Below are 22,728 nucleotides of genomic sequence, written 5' to 3'. Positions count from 1 at the left end.
TTCCATTTCAGCCATGCAGCCCAGTTCAAGGACCTATAAGCACAGGTTCATCAATCTTGAAAATTATCTAGAAAAGTAGGTATCAATAAATCCGTGCCAGTTTGTTCAGAGCACAGAATGTTAGACATGATTTAGCATCTTTAGTGTTTAGGGGACAGGGACTTTTTCTTTCAATAATATCTGTTAGTTTATTTACCATGGTGTTCCAGCATCCTAATTAACATTTAGATGATCAAAAACCTGAGATGATATTTTAAGAAGTGCGGAGGTGGATATTTCCTTTCAGGGATAGACTTTTATAGCAAAGCTGCTGAATATGTGAAAAGTGGATTTTGAAAACAATTCTTATGGCCAAAATTTTAAAAGGCTTTATTTTAGCAGGGATATTTTTCACCTCTTTAACTGTCTTGCAGAAAAACCTGCCTATTACTGCCTCATTTTTTTCTCAGCATGTCATTTCTAAAGAAAACTATGCCACTAGGAAGTCAATTCTAATTTTATGCACTGTTATGTAGCCTGCCTGCACATAAGGCAACTTTTCTTGCTATTTAAACATTGGATATTGTTATGAAGAAACTGGGGTAGGCACTCAAATGGACCCACACCTCTCAATGAGATATAATCTAAAATTTATTCAATTGAAAGGGTAGGTACCATGATTGGATATCAAGTCCTACTCTACAGAACATAAATATACAAGCTCCAGCTTCTCTACACACCCTGCTTGGTTTAGAGTGGCACAGGGTAAACTCATGGGAACAGGACACTTCAGGCAGTCAAGACATCAGGTCAAGACCTGACAGCTTGCTCCCAGGTTCAGGGTTCCTCTTCTCATATGGTTGGACATGCCTGTACAATGTGCTTCATCCCAAGAAATTATAAATTTAACATGCCCAAAGCTCTGTGCTTTTTGATCTGGCAGATTTAATTGTAAAAAATCCAACCCACAACTTAATAAAGAAAAAAATATCACTACTAAAGAGTAACTCTTTGTCTATCAATTTAAATTTTCAATCAGGTATAAGATAGCAATGACTTCCAGTGTTCAGCCCTCTAGAGCGGCTGGAGAAATCTGTGTTCAGGCTTTGATCTGTGGCTCACCTGATGAACAGGTGAGGATCTGCACCTCTGTACTCTCCAAAATGTCAGCTGGGGAAAGTGATGGGGCAGCATCAGTTAAAAAATATAATCAGAAGGGTGCCAGGCATTAGGACAGAGCGTAGTTCCCCAGGTGGCAGGAGGCACTTGGGGAGGCTGTAGGCTGAGGAAGGGTGAAAAAAGGACTTCCCAGTTCATTCTTACAAACCAACCTAGTGGATAAATTAGGCTCAAAGTTTTTAACTTTATAGATCTGGATGTGTGGTGTAGAAAATGCCATTATCTGATCTCCCTGCAGCTCTTGATTGAGATAGAGCAGGAGAAGGAGAAGCACTTGTCCAGCAGCAGCCAGCCACAAGGGCAGGAAGCTGCTACAGAGGAGTTTTTTAAAATAGTCATCTCAGTCGTCTCTTTCAGCATCAGAGCTCTTATGCAAAACCAATTAATTAAAAACTAAGAAGGGGGCATGAGAGTAGAGTGCACAAAGGCTTAGAGATAACTGCAGAGGCACCAGTCCCATTTCAGGGATTTCCTCTTTTTAAGGTGACATTCTAAACCCTTCACTGCTGCAATACTGGCCCAGCTTGCTTAAAATTCTCCATTTCCCATAAACTTTGGCATGGATGAAGCTTTCTGGTGACAACTGTAAATGTGCATTTAGGGAGAAAGGGGCAAGACACTCATTATTTTTATCAGCCTCCCACAGCAGAAGTTGAGTTCTATGGAAATTATGTAATTTTAAATATATTTATTTTTGAAAGTTTTAAATCAAAACAATTTCAGAGTGATATGTTCCTCTCAGCTGGAATAATAAAAAAATGGTGGTTGGGTCATAGCTAGATAAACTGGAGGTGACAGTCTCTCTGTGTCTCTTTCCCTTCCTCTTTCTCTCTTTTATAGACCTGAATGTTTTTATCCTCTCCTTTCTGTTGAGTTTTTTTTTCCCAACTTTGGCGTAAGTGCCTAATATAGTTATGTTTATACAGCCGGTATAACATCATGTTGTTACCAACATCTGCAGTTTTCTTTGAAATTTCTCCAAGATGTAGGGCTCGTTCTCCCACTCCAGTTATTAATCTTATGTTGAGACTTGGAACAACATGCAAAAAGCATCAGCCAGCAGTGCTGTGGCCATAGTTGTGCTGGCCAAGAGGATGACACAAGTTCCCTTTGTGTGTCTGTAACAAGCAGACTCTCATTTGCATTACTTAGGAAAAATGTGACTTTCCTGAAATGCACAGTAGTTACTAAACTGCTTTTGTAAGGAAACACAGACAAAAAGAGTTGGAATCAAATTCTGCCCTGTTCCCTCTGTCTTTCTCTGCCTCCAAATATTTCCATTCACCTATATTGAGGTGTTCTGTTTCCATTTAGGCTTCCTCCAAAAAAGATTTAAATTTACAAAAGTGATGCAGTGTGTTCTTTTAGTGGTATTTAAGGTCATATTATCAGAACAGTTTAAGATTCAATTTTCCATGACCGTTCTGGAAAACCTAGCCACTGGTTTAGATATTCAAATGGGAGCTGACCCAGTCACAGAGTATTTCTAGTGAGGTGTTATTAAACATGACCTGCTTCTCAAAACAATGCATCCTTCCAGACCTAGGTGCCTGGATACATTAGCTGATATCTGAAGAAAATTACTGGGCAGAACCTCATTTGTAAGTTTATTTAAGACCTACTCAGTATTCTGGCCTGAAATGTCCTCTATTTTTCCAGTGAAATATTGTTTCTTTTGTCAGTTTTGCCTTTTTTCCTGTTTGAAAAAGGAATACCAGCCTGTACAGACTTGGAGATAGTTGATACAAAAATGAATAGGTCACAGGGGACATTTGTTCTAATAACTGTGTGGTTTTTTCTCTGTATGAATTTCACAACCACATAGACACTACTTCATTCACCAAAGAGGACATGTTAAGTGTTCATGGACACTATAAGTCAGCTAAACATGTCTAGTAAATTCCACTCTAAACCCCCACTTTTAGAGTTGGCAATTTTTATGACTTAAACACCAGCATCTGGGCCAAAATAATGTTAGTGCAACCTCAGACAGTTTTACCCCTTATTCCCCTAAATGAGAGCCATCTCATACAAGTTTTGGCAAAAGACAAAGACAGTGAGCCCCTAAGAAAACTCATGAGGCAGTTAATCACTTTGTATTTGGTATAAAGCTAACATGGCACTCAAGAGATGATGCTTAAAGACACACACTGACTGAGGAAAGTAAAAAATAAATGTTGAATAGAACTGCCCATTCATCAAACACTGTCTGCTCTGTTTGGTGAATGAAGTAGTGTGCCTTGAATAAAAATAGTGAAAATTACATCCCCAGACAGCAACCAAAAAGCAACTGAGAAGAATTTTGTTCTGTCCTGCTCAGTATTTACCAACCAGCTTAAGTAACCTTAGCAAGGGTTTTTGGAGACGAAGGTAGGAGGGATGATTACTTTTTGAAGGTAATAGCAAAGCTATCAAATCTGTTAGTTTACTCCCCCTTTGAGTGAAAAACAGAGAAAAAAGTACTTAGGTTACTCCAAGTGGAGCTTAATTGTTAAAGCCTTTAGTTCCTATATTTCTGATCCACCACTGACTGAAATTATTCCAGGTGGGCTAAGATATAGCAGTGACTACTGTATGTGAGTATCAGTATCTTCCAGCTTTGCTTTAAGGTTGGTGTAGGGGAATATCTACTGGTGGGAATAAACAGTAGGCTGTAATCAAGTCATCAGCTATTTAGGGGGACAGAACTCAACCTAGACAGTGATGGTCAGGCTTGCAGATCATCAGTGTGTGTTCAGCAGATGTCCCTGAGGAGACTGTTAGTGTCTGAGACTTCTCTTTTGAGAGCACTGCACATTCCAAACAGTGCTGTAACCAGCTCAAATGTGAACCCTCTCCTTACCCTTCCCCTGCCCTATGCTTCAATCCAAAGAAAGATTAACCCAGTGGGAGTAAGCACACCATAGAGAGGCTTTCAACTTCAAACAAGGCCTCGTACCCTTTGGCAACAAAAGAAAATTATCCTCAAATAGTCTCTATTGTGTTGTTGTAGCTATTGCTGTAATTGTTACTATCTTTGTCATTGTCAAATTTTTTTTTTACTTTTATGAGTCATTAATACCACTTATTTTCTATTATTTAATGTTCAGGCCAAATTCCCAACTTTCTTATGATTTCCAGGGGAATTTATTGGGAAACAATGTTTCAACACATTGCTATATCCTGTGCCACTACTTTAGGCATAATGAAATAACTTATACCAGTGCATGACTGTGGAACTCTCCCTGTAATCACTCAGCTTTAAATAACATCCTTGCAAGATCCGTGTTTTGCCTTCTTTTTCACTATTTTAAACTACCAGATGTCTCCTAAAACCTGCTCCATTCAGGCATCTGCATGGTCAATGAGTGTGCATAAATGGGAAGCCAGAAATTGATGCAATGAGTCAAACCCTGGTCTCATTTACACCTGTACTGAATGTAATCTCTTATCTGTGATGTGAACTGTGATTGTGGCTCATGTCTGAATCTCAGAAACTTTTGGGTCAGGTACTTTGCCAGTATGTTGTTATCTGACTCCTGGCGTGCACTAGTTTTGAAACAGCTTAGCCATAGTCCTCTGAGTGATTTAGTGTAATGGGGAAGAGAAACTGAAGAATTGTTCTATGGCCAAAAAAAAGGTGTTTCTTGTAGAAATGCCATTTTCAGAGCTTGAGATATGGTGGTTAAGCATAAATACAGCATAAATTATTCTTCTCCAAGCTCCATAGTTATTACTCAGTGGGAGGCAGGGAGACGCAGGGAAGTTTTTCCCAAGCTAGCCCCACCATAAACCAAGTAGTTAGAACTGAAAATGGGTTGAAGATTGGAGCTTTTGGTAGTTTCAGGGATTTCATTTTGATTTACAAAGCCTTCTTGTAGACTCAAGGGTGTGACAGAAATACTTTTCTTCTCTTTGAAGCCAATGGAAATACAGTATTGTTCTTTTGTAATTGTCTTACTCATTTTCACATGACCACAGACTTCTGTTCTGAAAGAGTTGGGGTTTGATTTTTGAGAGCAATTCAGATGCTTCACATTCATTTTGCACATCATTTGGGCACACAAATGTTTTGACAAATGTGTATCTTCTGTGATCACATGGTTATAACATGTAAGGACCAACATCCACATTATAAAGTTAACATTTAAATGTGCTAGAAGGACACACAACATAGCCAGCAGGAAGGACTGTGACTGTCTGCCTCTTCACAGATAAATCTTAGGAATACCTTGGTACAGAGCAGCACGAGAGGAGAATTAGACCCCACGTAAGCACTGACGTGTTGCATAGGCCAACTGTGATGTCATTTTCCTTTTCTCATTCTGCCCTACAAATATAATGAAAAACTGTGAGGGAACTACTCTTTTCTCGGTGCCAGTTATGGATCACCATGAAGGGTGATTCAACATTTCATCATCAGTCATAAAAGTGCAAAACCACAGAAGTCAATGTTGGTTTGGACATGTGTAATTGAAAAGAAACTATAACTGAAAAAATCCTCCCAGCACATTAATCCAAGTGCAGCCATGCAGGGAAAAAAAAAAAAAAACAAATAAACAGGCATGTGTTCTTCTAAGAAATCCTGTGTTTGCTATGAAAAAAGACCCCAGAAAAGAGGATAGAAAGGATGCCTGCACACACTGAAAGGTGGCTAAAAGGGGCAACAAGTGGTTAGCAGGCACTGACCCCACTCCCTTGAAGACCCTGGGGCACACCCCCCACTCAGCTCCGTTCAGTCCCTATCATTCCAGCAGTCTCTATAGGAAGATGGGGAGGATCTTTGTTCCCCATCCTAAAGGAAGAACACAGGTGAAGCATCTGAGCCTGGCTCACTGCAACAACCCGTGGCTACCTCAGTCTGCCTTATCTGGCTTGCAAGTGGACACTTCAGACATCTCTTCCTCTGAAAGTGGAACACAAGGCTTGGGTTTTGGCACCAACTTGATGAAACCTTCCCTGAAGTGCTTCTTTCTGAGGTAGCACTTCACTGAATGAAACTGGCAGCATGTACATAACCAATGAGCTAAATGAGTACTTTCAGATGCAGGATCCTTCTTACTAATATTTATCATGTCTGACTAATGAGGGCTGGTTAAAATGTCAAGAGTTTTTAGGGTTTTTATTACCTGGTTTCATAGTGACTCTCACAGTAGATATAATGAACAGATATGTTGTTTACTCCTTCTGTTTACACAGTCCTGTAGGGGATAAAAGAGTTGCTGCAGCATCCCTGCTTCTGCATAGTTTAGGAAGTATTATGGTTGTATGAATAAAAGTGACTGTTCCTGCCTGGAAGCAAGCAGACTTGGGTCTGTCATTTAAGAGTAGGTCCTCACTGAAGCTAATACAGAACTACATTTGGCCTAGTGGGAGAATTCTGCTTCTTTAAAGCAAAATTTCTGCTGTAGCTCCCCTACCAGTGACACATAACTTTTCCTATCGACAAGGGAGGAGGGTATATTGAAACTTGTGGCACTCTCACTTCCCTCTCAGGGACATGCAAGAAGCCCTTCCTGCACCCTCTGAGCGCTGCCCAGGGTGGTGAGAGCAGCAGACCCTGGGAGAAATTGTCAGTATTGTTTTGAGCATGTGTAATTGAAAAGAAACTATAACTGAAAAAATCCTCACAGCACACTAATCCAGAGCAACCACACAAAACCTGGGCCTCCACTGATGGCCCAGTTCCCCAGAGTTGCTCCAGAGCTGGGCTGCTCCTTCAGTGGCTCCCTCAGCTATGCGCAGCCATGCCAAGACCTTTCAAGACAACAGAGGGGTTTTGCTTGGTGCTCATGAGGCAGAGACACTGTTGGTCAGACTATCATACAGCAGAGCACAATCCAATATAAATGGAAAGAGCCTGGGGGACAAATGCCTAAAAAGGAGAGACTGTAAAGAAAATGGGTGTACAAATGTGAATTTTTAGAAGCAGATAAGGCAAAGAATGCTATCAGTATTTGCTCTACTGCAACTGACCCCATCAGCTCTTTCAGGTCACTTGTTTAAATGGATGGAAACTATTGATTTTGTCTAATTCAATCTTTGCTGTGTGTTTCACAGGGACAAACGCTAAGCATGGCCTGCGCTGTAAGGCGTGCAAGATGAGCATCCACCACAAGTGTGCCGACAGTATCGGGCAGCAGCGTTGCATGGGCAAGCTGGTAAGTGAGCAGCCCAAAGCAGCTTGTGCTGGAGCTCCTTCTTTGTGTACCCAAACCCCAGGTGTGCATTTATATGCTACATTAACAGAACACACACCAGATTGCTTTGCTGAGGTGAGAAAAGCTAAGCCAGGTGGTGCCCTGTTGTCAATTTGGGCAATTGCTGCTGCACAAGAATGCAAACAAAACCAAGGCACAAATCTGGTCTGCTTTGTGGATGTGAAAATACAGTTCCAGAATACAAATTTAGCTAGCTAACAAAATTAATTACTTTGATTTCAACTGTGCTTGCTGTAGTGTAAACCTCTCAAAGAATGCTATAAATTAATCATAGTATTTCAGTAGGGTTCAACAAATGAAAAATCCTTCAAATTATGTTTTATTGTTTTCTCCACTATTAGGGCTTGAATAAAAAAAACATAATCCGCCTTAAAAAGAAAACCAAGGGATATTTCACAGTAAGACACAGCAGAGTTTGCAGCAATCTCTCAGCAGGAGAGGAGGAGAGGCTGTGGGGAGCCTGCCCCTGTAAGGACACAGCACTTAAGTGCCTTCTGAGCAGCAATATCTTGCGATTGGCAATGGCAGTACACTATGTCTGAGACAATTCTAACCCACCTTGTTGACTGTTATGGGACTATGGTTCCTTCTGGTTACTTTTGGAAAAAAAGAACTTGGAAAAATACCAATTGGAATATGAAAAGTGAATAATATATAGATTCATGTTTCAGATGTTCTCAGATTTGTTGTTACTTGAAGACACTTGAGACAACTGAACTAAAACCAAACAGTTTCACTGTGTTAAATTATGGGAAAACGCAAGCACTGACTTCAACAGTGCTACAAACCCCACCTTTCAGTGGGAAGATCTTTTCTGTCCAAGAGTGCTCACTGAAAGCTATTGCTGCTTATATCCCTGAGGCAAGTCTTCATGTACCTAAACCATAATCATGGTTCTAGTATGAGGCATTCTGGTATAGGGAATTGGTCTGTGAAGAGCTGAATGACAAGCCCTGGACAAGGCAAATATTATCCCATGTTAATTGATTCATGCATGTCTTGATTCCAGCCTCAGCTCTTGTGGTTGCTAGTTTACAAGAACAAAAAAAGAGAGACCAAATTTACATCAGGAAGTTGTCAGCAAAGTCACAGGAGTTTTGTGAGCTCATGCTGATGCTCTGTCTGAATCTAGCTTGGGGGCAGACAAAGGCTGAAGAATCTGGAATTTATTCCTCTAAGACTACAAGACTATCAGTCACCTCAGTCTTTTTCAGTCTTTTCTGCAGCTCAGTACCTGAAGAGCTAGTTGTCTATCAGGTTTTGATGTACACTGAACAGAAGATATGGAAAATATGTACATCTCTTCAAATCTTCCTCACTTCTCACTGTGACTAGAAGTTCTCAGAGCCTGCAGACATTAGAAACTGGAGAGACCATTTGTGAAATTCCAATGTCTTGAAGGCATTCATTTTGAGTACTAGGAATTTGCCTGAATTGAGATAAGTTTTTTAGAGTGGTATAGGCACCATTATTTGCCATATTGGTATTGGTGGTATTGGTATTCTTTAATGATTTAGTCTGAGTTTTTATGGCACATTTTTCTACAAGTGGACACTGTGGGAATATCTGGTAACAGTTTGGAGAGCTTTTTGACCTTACAAGAAAAAAAAAAAAAAAAAAAAAAAGAAAAAGCAGTGGGAGCTGCAGTCAGTCAGCAGTAAATGTTAGAAAAACCTGTGGAAAGGTTCTGAATTTTTTGGATTTCACATATGTATATGTAGGAACATGAGGATTTAGAGTTAGGGTGGGGAAGGATAGTCACATGTTTGACTAATACAATACAATGCAAATTCACATTCTATAAGAAGATAGGGAGAGGGAAACTTCCCAGAACCTCTAATGATTCAGCACTTCTGCTGCAATTAATTGGTCTTGCTTTTGTGTAAGATAAAAGAAAAAGGAGAGCTGAAAATGAGCCCCTCCTTCCACATAAATATAGGAAACTGGTTTTTTTCTAGGCGAAAAATCAAATAAACATCTGATCTCTAAACCTCACAGTGACTGTACAAGAGGAGGCAAATTTCCAGCCTCACCTTAATGTTCCACCATTAACCAAAGAGCTGAGGCTATTTCTATTTCATCAATCAAGGTAAGCAATGCGCTTCACTTGTGTTTGCTTTTTCTCCCTCCAGCCAAAGGGATTTCGACGGTACTATAGCTCGCCACTACTCATCCACGAACAGTTTGGCTGCATCAAAGAAGTGATGCCTATTGGTAGGTTTTGACTGCTTTTCCATTCAGTCTTCCCTTGGCAATGCTCTGCAACAGCAGCGGCAGAATTCCAGCCATGGTCTTTACCCTCAGCAGCCGTCCAGCTCCTTTCGGTGACTGGATGCCCTTCTGCCACCTCAGGAAAGGACCACTTCAAAGATACAAAGCTGGAAGAGGAGAGGGTGTGTTCATTGCGTATTTCACTCAAAACCCTGTGTGCATACCTCTTAGAAATTACCCTGCTTATCATAACAACTACCTGAGATCAAGGTAGGAACTTAGGAAGGAAGAAACACTGGAATATTGAGATGAGGGTCTGAGCTGGGAAAAAACAAATAAAAGACAGGAAGATCAAAATAGCAAGGGGCATTCAAATCACTGGTCCAGCTTTTGAGGGATGCTGCTAGGTTCCTGTCCTTTTTCATTCATATTTTTTACTTTCCTCATATTTTTCCTTATTGATCGTGTCTACACATTGTCTGCTCTTGAAAGACCACTTTTTCCTCACTGGAATACCAAATTTCTGAAAAGAAACATTTTGAAATGGAGAAGTTAAGTTTATTCTGGAAAATATTTTCCCCCATCAGTACTCTAACCAGGCAGACCTGGAATTGCAAAAAAATCAAAGCTAAAACTAGGCAGTCAGTTTAAAACTACTTGTCTAATGACATTTGCATTCTTACTGTCATTAGTTTAAAAAAAACTAATTACAAGGATTTCATCTAAGTTTCTCTTTCTCAAAAACATCTATCATTTTTATCAGAAGTAATAGAAATATTTCGAATAAACTCTGGCTAAAAAAATGAGGTGTGCTTTGCTCTAATCAAAATTTAAAATCTGTTGTATTTTCTCAGTACTTTAAAATTTCTCTCCTTCTACATAGTGGCACAAATGTACTGTCTTCTACATGCCTACAGCTTTGTGTCACAAGGGAAGTTGAGGTCTAAGAATGCAGGATGTAGAAGAGAGTTGAACTGAATTTGCTTGTTCCCGTTGAAGCCATTCATTTCTCTTCCATGGGAGATTATTTTTGTGGCTAGCTATGAGGGAAAGCTACTCTTGAGAGCAATCCATGAAGTCACAAACATGGATTAGAACCTCCTGGTACTCTGTCTTTACCACTATATAGGTAGCACCAGTGATGATTAGGGAAGGAGAATGGCAGGTGAAGAGAGACAAGGCAATGGCTGAGAATAGAAGAGCCAGGATGAGAGGAGGATGTTCTTTCTGGGAGTAGAGAGGCAGCAGAAAATTGATAGTAATTCCATTAAATTCAACACTCACTTTTTATCAGGATGGTCTCTCAAATTGTTTCTAAGCATATCGCTCAACCTCTTGGTAGAGGCAGGTGTTGCTCCAAGTTAAACAGGAACATGACCAGAAATATCCTCAAGGTATTGATTGATGCATGTTTTGCTCCTTCTGTTGCAGCCTGTGGAAATAAGGTTGACCCCGTGTATGAAACTCTCCGCTTTGGGACTTCCTTAGCCCAGAAAACCAAAAAGGGAAGTTCTGGAAGTGGGTCTGACTCTCCCAACAGAAACTCTGTAAGTATCCCACATCTTTCTTCCATTTTCTTTCTGGAGGAGCAACAGATATTCATTCACATGAGATTGTGTCAGAGTTCACATAACTTGTATTTCAAACTGCAAAAAACCCCTAAAATCTTAGTCTCAGCTTCCTTATAGAGACAAGAAAATTTGTTATTTTTGCAAATTCAAGTTTTATGTGTCTTTTAGATGACCCTTAAGAAAAAGAGAAAAATGCCAATTAAATTAGTAAACTGTTTTTATCAGATTTGAAAAGGAAATATTAATCTTTTTTTTTTTTTTTTTTTGCATATCCATATAGAAGTGTAGCAGAGATATTGAACGGTCAGGCTGGAGCAGGTGCATAGTGCCTGTTGTTGATGGTGGCCATTTGCCCTTCATACAAGCGATAACGATGAGTTGGAGTCCTCAGAACCTAGATTTAAAAGTACATGATTCCAGACAAAATTAAGACACTGCTACTGCAACAAAGCAAGGGACTGGGATCTCCGCCCTTTCCAGTGCAGAATCATGAAGGAGGCATTACTGATCAGGGCTTCTCTCTCCTTCTTCTTCACCTTGCAGGTGGTGTCCAACCCCAAACACAGACAGGTGTGATAAGGTGTGATCCAGACAGTGAGGTTTTAGCCCTAATGTTTGTTATTCACTCTCTCCAGTCATAAAAGTCACTGTCTTAAGGACCATGGCAGAAGAGGTACAGAACAAGGGAAGTGATAGCTCCTATGGCCATGCCTTTGCTATATCCATACCTTGTTCAACAGTAAAAATTTCCATTTTCTTCCTCATCCTAGTATTGGGAGCCACGAGATCAAGAGCTCCTTCATGGTGTTGAAAGAACATTTCCTACCTTCTCAGCCTCTCATAAACAGGCACTTACACCCATGTTTGAGGTTCTCTTCCATTCCTAAGAGATCCTCCCCAGGCCATCCCTACCCCCCTCAAAAAAAAAAAAAGGAAACAAAAAAACAACAACAACAACAAAAAAAATCTCACTTGAATCATCCACTGGAGGCTAAAGCTGATTGTCATCTCTAAAAATCAGACCCACATTATCTGACAACCTCTTCTGCTCACATCTCATAAGACAAATCACTGGGCACAGAGATGTGATGAGAGTTGGTCTCCTGGTCTCAAAGGAAATACATATATGCTTAATGTCAAGTCATGCTAATATCTGTATATGTTTGTTTCCCTGGCATTTAAATGCATGCTTACAGGCTGACCTGTAATCTCAGGTGGTATAGGTGAACTCTAAACAGGCATCAATTCATGTCAGACGGGAAAGAAGACAAACCCACTTAAGCAAGAACTAAGTGAAGTCTGCAAGGGATTTATTAAAGGACATGTCCTCTATCCACCCCCATTTGTGCCTTAAAAGGAATTTGCTAATTCCCTTATTTTTTTAAACCCAAAGTGACTCTACCTTCTGTCGCATTATTACATTTCTTTCTTTCAATTATTTAATTTCCTTTGAAACAAAATTTCTACAAATGTAATTATTGCTTTCTAAATCAATAAAGTTTATGTTGAATTATAAATGAAAACTCAAGCGTAGAAATCACTAATGGTGCGTCAGCTTACTCCAGGGGAGCTGATCATAACTAGGTGGGGTGTGGGCGTAGAATTGGGACCTCAAGTTCATTACAGGAATTTCTCCAGGGTATTGAAGCTGAGAGAGAATGTAACATGTGTCAGCATACAGGAGATAGAGCGCATTAGAGAATTGAATAAACAGACCTGCGAAACCATAAATTTTGCCAGCACAAGCTTGTGGATTGAGACAAGGATAAAAAATGGGGTAGACACAACCCTAAAAAAAATGATGAAGCTCAGGACCTTTAAAACTGATGTGTGACCTGGGAGTAGGTTCTGACCAGTAGCTGCAACAGGGATGTGGCACAGAGCCCTTAGAAGCACATGTAGTTAATAACTCAGAGGGACTATGACCTTTCCCCGGTGATCCTCCCTTCTGGGCTGCTCTGCTCCTCTCCAAGCAGAAGCAGCAATGCAGCTGTGAGGCTGCGCCAAGTCCCACCCCTGGGAGATAGAATGTGCTTCAAGGTTCTGCCATGTCACCAAACTAGGGACACCAGGGACATGGGGACACCTGGGATACCACTTCACCTTGCAGGTGGTCTCCAAGCTGTCCAAGGCCTCGCTCTGGGTCAGCACAGCAAAGGTGCTCCCGCTGAAGGTGATGAAAAGCAAAGGTGACTGGCTTAGGAGCTGTACCTTGCCCCTACAGCCATGAAGCTTCCATACTGCATGCAGTTCATGCAGGCAGCCTCTACTCTCTGCAGAGACAACCACCTTCCTTTAAACTAGCTGAAGTATTTTTAACATGACTGAGCTGTGTGGACGTACTCATTGATTTTTCCGCCTGGATTCTGCATTTCCCATAAAAGAAAGTGGCCATATGCTCCAGATTTACTACCTACTGCTTGCTTCAAAACTGTGCTTCTGCAACCCACATTTATACAAAAAGGCACTTGAGGTGATGTAAATGTGACTCTAGTTCTTGTTAGGTTTTTTGCAGATTAGGTCCTCTTGAAAGCAGCTTTTCACCTCTATCATTTCTATTAAACCATTTGTCATGCATCCATTCACTGAAAAATCTTTAAGGGTAAATGAGGTTGTCTCAGAAGGTTTTGGATGAACTAAATACTGAAGAGACAGTCACTACCCATCCCACATGCACTAGAACTTAACAAAATAATATTAATTGCTAATCAGCAATAATGAAGCTAATCTGTGAAAACTGAGGAACATGTTGTAGCAATGAGCTGAAAAATAGCTGGGACTTAGTCTTTCAACAAAGCCAGTCTTTCTCTTCTCCACCCATCAACCAGAATCCATAGATATGCTCTACACTGGATCTGTGTAAACTTTGCTATTGCAGTGCCTTCTCATCCTTGGGTGGCCTATTTGGGCAAGATGCAAGACAAACATGACCTGCTGCAAAAGGCTGAGTCTAAAGACAAGGAGCAACAGAGCAGCAAAGTAAAGTATATATTCTTAAATCAGCAAGGGAAACAAGACAGCATCAAGACATCTGTGGCACAAATCTACTTTCAACCTCTTTGTTCGTTGTTTTCCTTCATGGAGAAATAGCTAGGAAAGTACTGGATAGGAGAAATTAAATTGTGAAACCACTTTCTAAAAAAAGCTTTGCTGTCAACACTAGTAAAAGGGAAAAAAAAACAACATGTAAAATCTATAAAACAAGACAGATTCTGATCCCTAAACAAAACCAGAAATGTTCCTGTGATACAGGCACAGGACTGCAAAGCAATAAAGCAAACTGTGTGTACAGTACAATTGTAAAATGTCATACCATAACATTAAATCCTTCTTGTGACTTAAAATTTATAAGCTAGAAAAAAAAATCTTGGGATCAATGATTTGGAATAAATTTATATTTATTCAGATTAGAGAAAGCACCTGACTCAAGTTCAATCTTTGGTTTTTTTCTGGTTATCAAAGATGTAGACAGTTAAACTACTGAAGTTTTGTTAAGGTCAGACTTGCAGAGTTGTTTGGAGCAGCTCCTTATTCCTGTTGGGCTATACAAGGAGAAGCTGACTACCCAACCAAGGAATCTGTATGCAGAGTATACTTCTGAGGCTTGACATTATGTCATCCCACATTTTCCTATACCCTGGAACATTGGGTCCCTAATCATGACTGACACTAATATGGTACAAAAAAGAAATCATAGTAATTCTGAAAGCAACACTTAGGTTTCAATTTCCCTAACCATACTGGCCAGATGACTGTTTAAAAAGAAAGTGAGGGCAGATATTTAAAGACTGACTTCATCCACTTCACTGCACTCTAGCTATTTCTTTTACAGCCTTTTAACAGAATTAAAATGACCCTTACATTACAGTTATTTTACTGAATAATGTGTTCGGAACTGATATATTAAAATTCAGTAGTTTCAACTAATGTTCAGTCTCCCTGGATGATAGCTATTTAGTATACCTGCAGAATCTGCAAATTCCCTCATGCCCTTTCTGTTTTGTTCAGAGAAGCACATTGCTCAACATAATCCTTTGTTCTTTAACTTTCACTTTATTTTATACTGCAGAAATCTTTTGTGCTCCAGACTCCAAGCTTGGTCTGGAATTTTTTTTCTGGGCTTCCACTTATCCCTGTGCAGTAGGTATGTGTTGTGCATCATCACATCCAGTGTTTCCTTCCATCCTGCTCAGCTGACTCTGCTCTGCGCTCTCACCACTCAAGTACTGCATTTCCCAAAGGTCCTTGCTGTGGTTTTATTTCACTTTATCAGTCCCTTTTTCTGATTTATCCTGTCTCATTTGCTGTTTCTGTCCCTGCAGACAGCTGACTTGGTAGAAGTTCCAGAGGAAGTCAATAGCTCTGCAGGCACCCTCGACATAAGCAGAAAACGCAGCAACAGCGGTGAGTGCCCCCAGGCCAAGACAGCCCCCCCTAGGTGAAAAGGCCCATACAGCCTGTTTCAGAGCAGGGTTATGGCATGGTCAGGTTTTAGCAGTGTTCTGGTTTCCAAAGCAGGAAGTGAATTGGTGCAAAAAATCTGGGGAATGCTTTTTGCCATTCAGATGAAGTTGCAGTCACCACTTTCCTTAATGCGGTGTGTCCAAAAGTGCAACTGGACAAGGTTCAGGTCCATTCCCTATCTCCTATATTTACTTCATGATCATGACCGTAGACTTAACATGCTTCACTTCCACATTGGCAAAGTGGAACCAAAAAAATACTTTCTTTTCCATACGTTTGATTTTTTCACATGATTTTGTATATCATAACCTCTTCGGGACAAAAAAAGAATCATAAAAGATCTTTGTAAAATACACAACACAGTGAATTTTGATTATAATTGCATCTTCTCAGTACAACTGTAGTACGTGCCCAGTAATATTAATGGCCCAATTCCTTTGTTTGATTTGCAGTAAAAAAGTAATGCTTTTTACAGTATTGGTTTCATGGGATTTGAAAACCATCATAGCATCATGAGTTTGGTAATGAAATTTCAGCCACCAAGAGTTGGTGTTTGTGACCATGTTCTTGAATTCAGTTATGGTGGTGGAAGTCACACACCAATGGAGTTGTTGCTCAGCACAAATTCAAGCCCAAACCATCATGGCAACTTCTCTAGCAGCACCTGAAATCTGCTTTGCTGAATCTCACAAGATGTACAGAACAAAAACAAACCACAATGAGCATAACTTTTTTTCTTTGTGGTACCCCCAGTGCTCCTTACATACTGCTATCAATTCATGTAAGTGAAAGGCCAGCTTTAGCTGTCTCTTCCTATATTATGCCACCTCCTTATTCCTTTCCTCCCCTCTTGGTTCTATCACCTCTCCTTACTGTGTTCTGTCATTTCCTTCCTCTCATTTTGTGAATATCTCATCCATATTACCTGATTTCTCCTGAAAATTTTGTTAAGTTTTCTGTCTTGCAAGTGCAAGTTGACCTGACCTGGTTAAAGATAGAGAATTCAGTCTGCACCACACTGTTTAATCCTGGCCACCTGAGATTGACTTGACCCTGTTTGAATGTTCAGATAACTTTTTATTTCTTTGCAAGTCAATAGTTTCATTTCTGAAATACAAAGAAACTTTTTTTCTCTGAAATCTGTATTCACTGAATGCACAGAAAAGCATTCAAGGAACTTACTTAAAGAGATTAGTTTAAAAACTCAGCATGTGTCAAACCTCCAAATAACTTCCTCGGCACATTAATGATTCCTTTGATCAGCACTGGCTTTTTTACAATCCATCCTTTAGGGGCTCAGAGTATAAATTATGCATCAGTCACTCCAAAATTTTTTTCTTGGTAGATTTTTAATAAATTGCCTGCACTGTTTGCACAAGATATCAAAATGGTAACATCTTTTTGAGAATGTAAAAATAAAAATCCCTGGTTTTCTTCTTTTTTTTTTCTTTTTTCTTTTTTTTTTTTTTTTTTTTTTTTTTTTGGTGTGCTGCTAGGGCAAAGAAGTATGAAAATGGAAAAACAGATGGATTTCTGTTTTTCTATTGTGTGGAGATATGAACAACATACCTTTATGGCTTTCAGATTCAAGTGCCTCCTATTAACATCCAGAGATCACAAACTAAACTAAACTAAAGATTAAAAATATAAGTACATTCAAAATGTTTTACAAAGTGACTCATGACTCCTTTTTCCTCAGTTCTCAGTTGTCTACTGCCTCTTTATCAGGAAGTTCCACATTAATGCCTCAATGACTCAGGTCCATTCCAGTTGAGTTTGTGTTGTTGGTTGGTTTTTTTTTTTCCTATTAAAATACTGTTCTACAAATAAGTATTTGGGAAAATGTACATTTGATGCTCTTTGGTAAAGGGAAACAGCAGAAAGACAGCCTCCAGAAGGATAAAAGGACCCAGCACATGCATGGCCATGTAACTTTCCCTGTAGAACTCCTATAACAACTTCAAGGTGAGATTCTTTCATTCAGGCCCTGGCATAAATCCCATGAAGCAAAGCTTCCCAGTTTACAACTGTGAGATGGCAATACTTAATTTCCAGCCCTTCAGCCTCCTCTAAGCCAGTTAGACTGTTTCACTGCTGTGACCTACTCTCTGTCCCAATAGCTAAAATGTACTTTAGGTGACATCTATGAGCCTGTTACCAGCAGTGATTTGAGCACTTTCCCCTTGAATCAAATATGGGATGTCCTCCCTGCAAGCCCAGTTTTAGTGAGCACTTCTCAGCCAACACAAGGACACAGTTCAGCTACCTCCCCATGTGCTGGGTCAGCTCCACAGTTCACGAGGTTGTACATTAGTAACTTGCCTTATTTTCTGTCACCAAACAGGAATTACTCCAGACAGGATGTTGAAATACTTTTACTTTCTCTGGTGAATGACTTTTTGCAAGTCCAAAAGGCTCCTGGTTACCCAACTCAGCACCCACCAGAACACCTTCAATTTGCTTCCTAACTCCTGCTCCTCTGAACATAAAAAGTAAAGCATAGTGATTTGGATAGGACTTAAACCCTGCCAATCTGTAATAGCAGCACTTTAAACCCCTTCATACAGATACCAGGCATGTATTTACCCCTATATTAATGATGCAGTAAATTAGGTTTTTTTCTAAGATTTTCCTTCTCATACCTGTGATAGTCTGCAGGGTGAGAGTCCCTTTGCAACCGGACTTGGTGAGGAGCATATTGAGGCCTCAGGTCCACTGCAGTCTGGACAGCCAGACACAACTTGTGTGGCATTTTCACATTAAGTGTGGCAGGTATCAGCTCACATGCTCCCTTCACATTCACAGATTGAACTTTATGACTATAACATTGTCTTACATTTTGTCAGAGAAGACGTGTGTGCTCATGAATGCCTGTCACTTTGTACAAAATCTTTCTCATGCATGTTGTGGCTGCCGTTTCACTTGTCTTTTATCTGTTACAAGAACACTGTCATGTTTTTCAATATCCAAGTACAACTCTCTACTATCAAAGAACCTTACCATTTCCCTCATAAAGCTTCTCCACAGACTCTGTTAGGTTGTCAACTACCATGTAGATTGGTCCCAGAAATATGTGTAAATGAAATAAAGGGCAAGCAAGTGAAAAAACAGAGGAGAAAAATTCAGCAGATTGGTGTTCCCTGGACCATTTTTCCCCTGAATGCATGTAGCTCTATGCCAGAGAAACAAAAAGGAAATGCCCCCACGTCACCTGATACTACCACTTTGGAGATTGCCAAACTGTTAGCCCAAAGTCCAGCTCCTGCTGGACAAAGTCCAGCTTCTGCTCAAAACACCTACAGAGGTAAATTGTAGCAGAAGACATTGATGGTTCTAGCTACTCAAAGACTCCAGCTATTAAAAAAAATCATATTCAGACTTTATCCAGAAGCAAGAAACACTGTGCCATTCTTAAAATGTGAAGGAGGAATTCAGTCAAAAGGATAAAGCCACTGTGTCTTTTCTAGGGAGATAACTGAGGACAAGTATCAGTCAGCTCATGAATTAATTGCAATAGAGGGTAACTGATTAGTTATCAGGTATGTTAGGTGCTGTGACTGTTGTCTTATTCTATGAGTTTCCAATTTAGTAACTTAAAAGCAAATTTTTCAATCTACAGGCCTGTGTCTGAGTTTACCTACCCTGATTTGAAAACAATTCAGGTACCTCCTCTAAATTCAGAGAGAGAAATAGTGTATCCAGTGCACCCCAGGCATAAACTAGTGGAGAGAGGGACCAAAGAAGGCTATCAAACACTTAGAGGTAGAGGTCAAAGAGGGGAAGGAAGAGGTTTTGCATTCAAACTTTCCCAGTGTTTCTCGTATATGATCATCAGCTTTTGCAGGAGCTTTAAAATGGAAACACTGCTTATCCTAGACATGACAATCCAGTACTGAATGTGAGAAAAAGCCTTCTGGGCTTTAAATAGTAAGGTACTTACAGTACCTGGGTTCTGTTCATAGTGCTGTACTTGTGTATATTCATCTGATCAAAATGGTTCATTTGTTACGCTTGTAAATTCTGGAGGACAGAGATTGTGTCATGTGCCAACAGCATCTGTGGTATTGTTGGGAGTGTAGTAGGGCTCAGAGGAGACCATAAGGAATCAAAGAAAATAAGGGAGAAAGGGAAGAGATCAACAAAATCTAGGTGATCCTGTTAAGGTGAAGAGTCTTTAACTACTCCTAAAATGCTTTGTGTTTTCTTTATTTCAGTGTTTACATACTCTGAAAATGGCACAGAACACTTTGGAGAAGAACCAAAAAGTATACATTCCCCGGTATGAGCATAAATTTTGTGATGATGCAATGGTAATGGGAAGTCATGTAAAACTTTTTTTCTGTCAGTCTGAGGACCTTATCTAGGTCTGATGGGTCACTGATATCTTACAGTCATGTTCTTACACCATTTCTGGGCTGCTGGCCACAGCTGGAAGCAATGCACATTACTGGATGGCTTTTAGGCTTATCCTTTGTCATTGCTTTATGTTTTTCTGCTAATTGCAAATTGATTTAGAAATGCAAAAGATCCAGTGTGCAAGCCATGTAATTACAATAGAACTCCCATCATGTAAAAATCACAGATTTGATTTTGAAAATTATTTGGTATTTGCTTCAGCTGCTTTTTCTTTTTTTTTTCCCCTCAGATTAACAGTGGAAAAAGCGAGAAGAGAGAGTAGCCAGTCTTCTCTGTTGAAAACCCAACACAAAAAGCTTTCACACATTAAAATCACTTTAAAAAAGTGATTTTCCTCCTCTGAATATGGGCCTGTGCACTGTACAATTCTAGCTCCATCCATAATGAGAACTGTAGACTAGATCTTATATAATGCCAATAATATACTACTGGACTCATAAGAGCTATCATATGTACTACTGAGAGAAAAAAGGCACACTCATTTTTAAGGTCTTGTCCCAGAGAGCAGCCAGTGCAAATTTCTGCTTGTGCTCTTTGGAAGCCTGGAATTTGATCTTCAAGTCCAAATAATCTTCTTTCTAAATTAAGATAGTTTCTGCCTCAATGGCTTGCAAAGTACCTGGGCCATACTATGAGAGCAGAGAGATGATTCTGGATAATTTATTGTAAGATCAGGTTCTGGTTCCTCTGTCTGTAACAAAGTGAACCAAAGTCCTCTACAGAGCACATATTTAAATATTCTCTTTCTCCTTTTTTTTTTAAAGGGACCATTTTATAAAAGCACGTTACAAATGAACACCTATGTTGCCTTGTACAAATTTGTACCACAAGAAAATGAAGACTTGGAGATGAGGTAAACTCCAACATATTTGGAAGTTGATTTGACACGTTGGCACTGATGGTCATATATGACTTTGGGGAAGGGAGGGTTTCTTCTGACATTTTTAATACACATTTTTATAGATGTAGCAGTCAAGATACAAAGATGTTCTTACAGTTAAAAAGAGTTGATGACCAATTCTTTTGGCAAGGATTAAATAGATTAAAAGTTTCAAAAACACTTATGTCTCTTTAGGAGCAAGATGGCTTTCAGCTAAAAAGTGTTCTCAGTTGCTTTGTTTTTCAATCAGAAGTTTTCAGCTAGGAATTCTCCACCATGTCTCATGCTAATGCTAAAAATTTTACCAGTCCTCCTTGATCCTCCTTCTTATTCAATTGTGTCTGAAAAAAGGGAATGGTGTCCAGCTGCTGGGTGGCAGTGTTCTCAGTGAGAACTTTGCAAAATAACCTTGTTAATTGCTATTTTTAGCACTTACTTCCTCAGTTCTGCATCAGTTGCTTGCATTACAAAGTCTAATCCAAGCCCAATGAAGGAAAAGGACAGCTTTTCTTTCACTGAAATTATTTTGTTCATGCTGCTTACATTTTTCATGGTCTTGCTAGAGTTCTTATTGTGAAATGTCATCTGTCTTCAAGGCATCCCTATATCAAAATAATCACGTATGTGCCACAGAATTTAGGGAACTGACAGAGAAATGGCCCTCTCCTCAGCATCTCCAACACTGAAAGCCTTTTCCCTTTTCCCATCTGTGCCTTCTCACTGCTCTGGAACTAAAGGGGGGGGGAAGCAATGCAGAAATTACAGATTTTCCTATCATTCTGCTTTAATGGCATTTCCTGATCATTATTTTAGGAATGTCAGCTCTTTAGGAAATAACCACAGTATATGGCAACCTTTGGTGCAACTTGCCAGCTATTCTGCTTGAAAGATTCTACTTTGCATCCTGCTCTTGTTCGTTGGTGCAACTTGCCAGCTATTCTGCTTGAAAGATTCCACTTTGCATCCTGCTCTTGTTAGAATTGCTTGTGCAGTTCTTCCATGATGCAGAACATCTCTCAGACAAGCTTGCACTGGACTTCCATCCTCATCCAGACACAGAAATCCAGAAAACGCATCAACCTTCAAAATCCTCCTGTTCCACATTTTAGAGGGAAAGTAGCCTGTGGTCTGAAACATTCTCTTTCAGGAAACACCAGACTCTTTCCAGGGATACCAATTAGGATTTAGGCTAGTGGTACTCAACCACAGCAGCGCTGTTTGTCCCTTGGTCAGAAATTCAGCAATATTTGTGTTAGCATTGTTCCATAAGGGATGCCCAATAGCTGGTAACGTTGTTTTGTTACTGCAGAGCCAGGCAGAATCCAACTCTGTTGCATGAATTCCCATTTAGTGTAGATGAGGTGCTGGAAGTGGGTTCAGCAAAGCAATGTTGTCAAGACTGACAAGCACTGTCCTGGGAACCCAAGTTGGGAACCAGCCAGGCACTGATCAGCTCCATCACAATAAAGGCAAGTAGCAGGGGAAGGGCCTGAGCTGAAAGGAAGAGTTAGGACAGATTTCTGGAGTTCCCAGCTCATCTCTGAGAGGATACAATGAGTGGCAGATTACTGCAGTGAAGATGTGTAGCCCCAATTTCAGCTGAAATTAGAATTTACCACAGCCTAGATTTCTTCCCTAACAGCAGGAGCAGTCAGTCAGATTTTCCAGTGCTCTGGCATAATTTAAGTAGGACATTCCAGTAATATTCTAAGAGATGGCCTTATATTACAAGAGAGAATCCTAAAGACAAGCTACACTATTGTTTTTAGTGTTTCAGACACTGCAGAGAATAGAATAGAATAGAATAGAATAGAATAGAATAGAATAG

At 39.9% G+C, this 22,728-nt stretch overlaps 1 protein-coding gene across 1 annotated transcript in view; it reads left to right on the top strand.

Annotated features, from left to right (window-relative positions):
- The window catches only part of STAC (SH3 and cysteine rich domain), a 70,651-nt gene that overhangs the window by 34,679 nt on the left and 13,244 nt on the right, over nucleotides 1-22,728 (top strand). Inside the window, exons 3-8 of the mRNA XM_059849044.1 lie at nucleotides 7,198-7,298; nucleotides 9,491-9,572; nucleotides 11,001-11,116; nucleotides 15,463-15,544; nucleotides 19,819-19,883; nucleotides 20,785-20,873. Coding sequence (XP_059705027.1) covers nucleotides 7,198-7,298; nucleotides 9,491-9,572; nucleotides 11,001-11,116; nucleotides 15,463-15,544; nucleotides 19,819-19,883; nucleotides 20,785-20,873 — 535 coding nt within the window. The remainder of the gene's footprint in view (nucleotides 1-7,197; nucleotides 7,299-9,490; nucleotides 9,573-11,000; nucleotides 11,117-15,462; nucleotides 15,545-19,818; nucleotides 19,884-20,784; nucleotides 20,874-22,728) is intronic.

This window comes from Haemorhous mexicanus, chromosome 1, assembly GCF_027477595.1.
Source record: "Haemorhous mexicanus isolate bHaeMex1 chromosome 1, bHaeMex1.pri, whole genome shotgun sequence".
Taxonomy (NCBI): domain Eukaryota; kingdom Metazoa; phylum Chordata; class Aves; order Passeriformes; family Fringillidae; genus Haemorhous; species Haemorhous mexicanus.
This window is presented reverse-complemented; position numbering and strand designations above follow the sequence as displayed.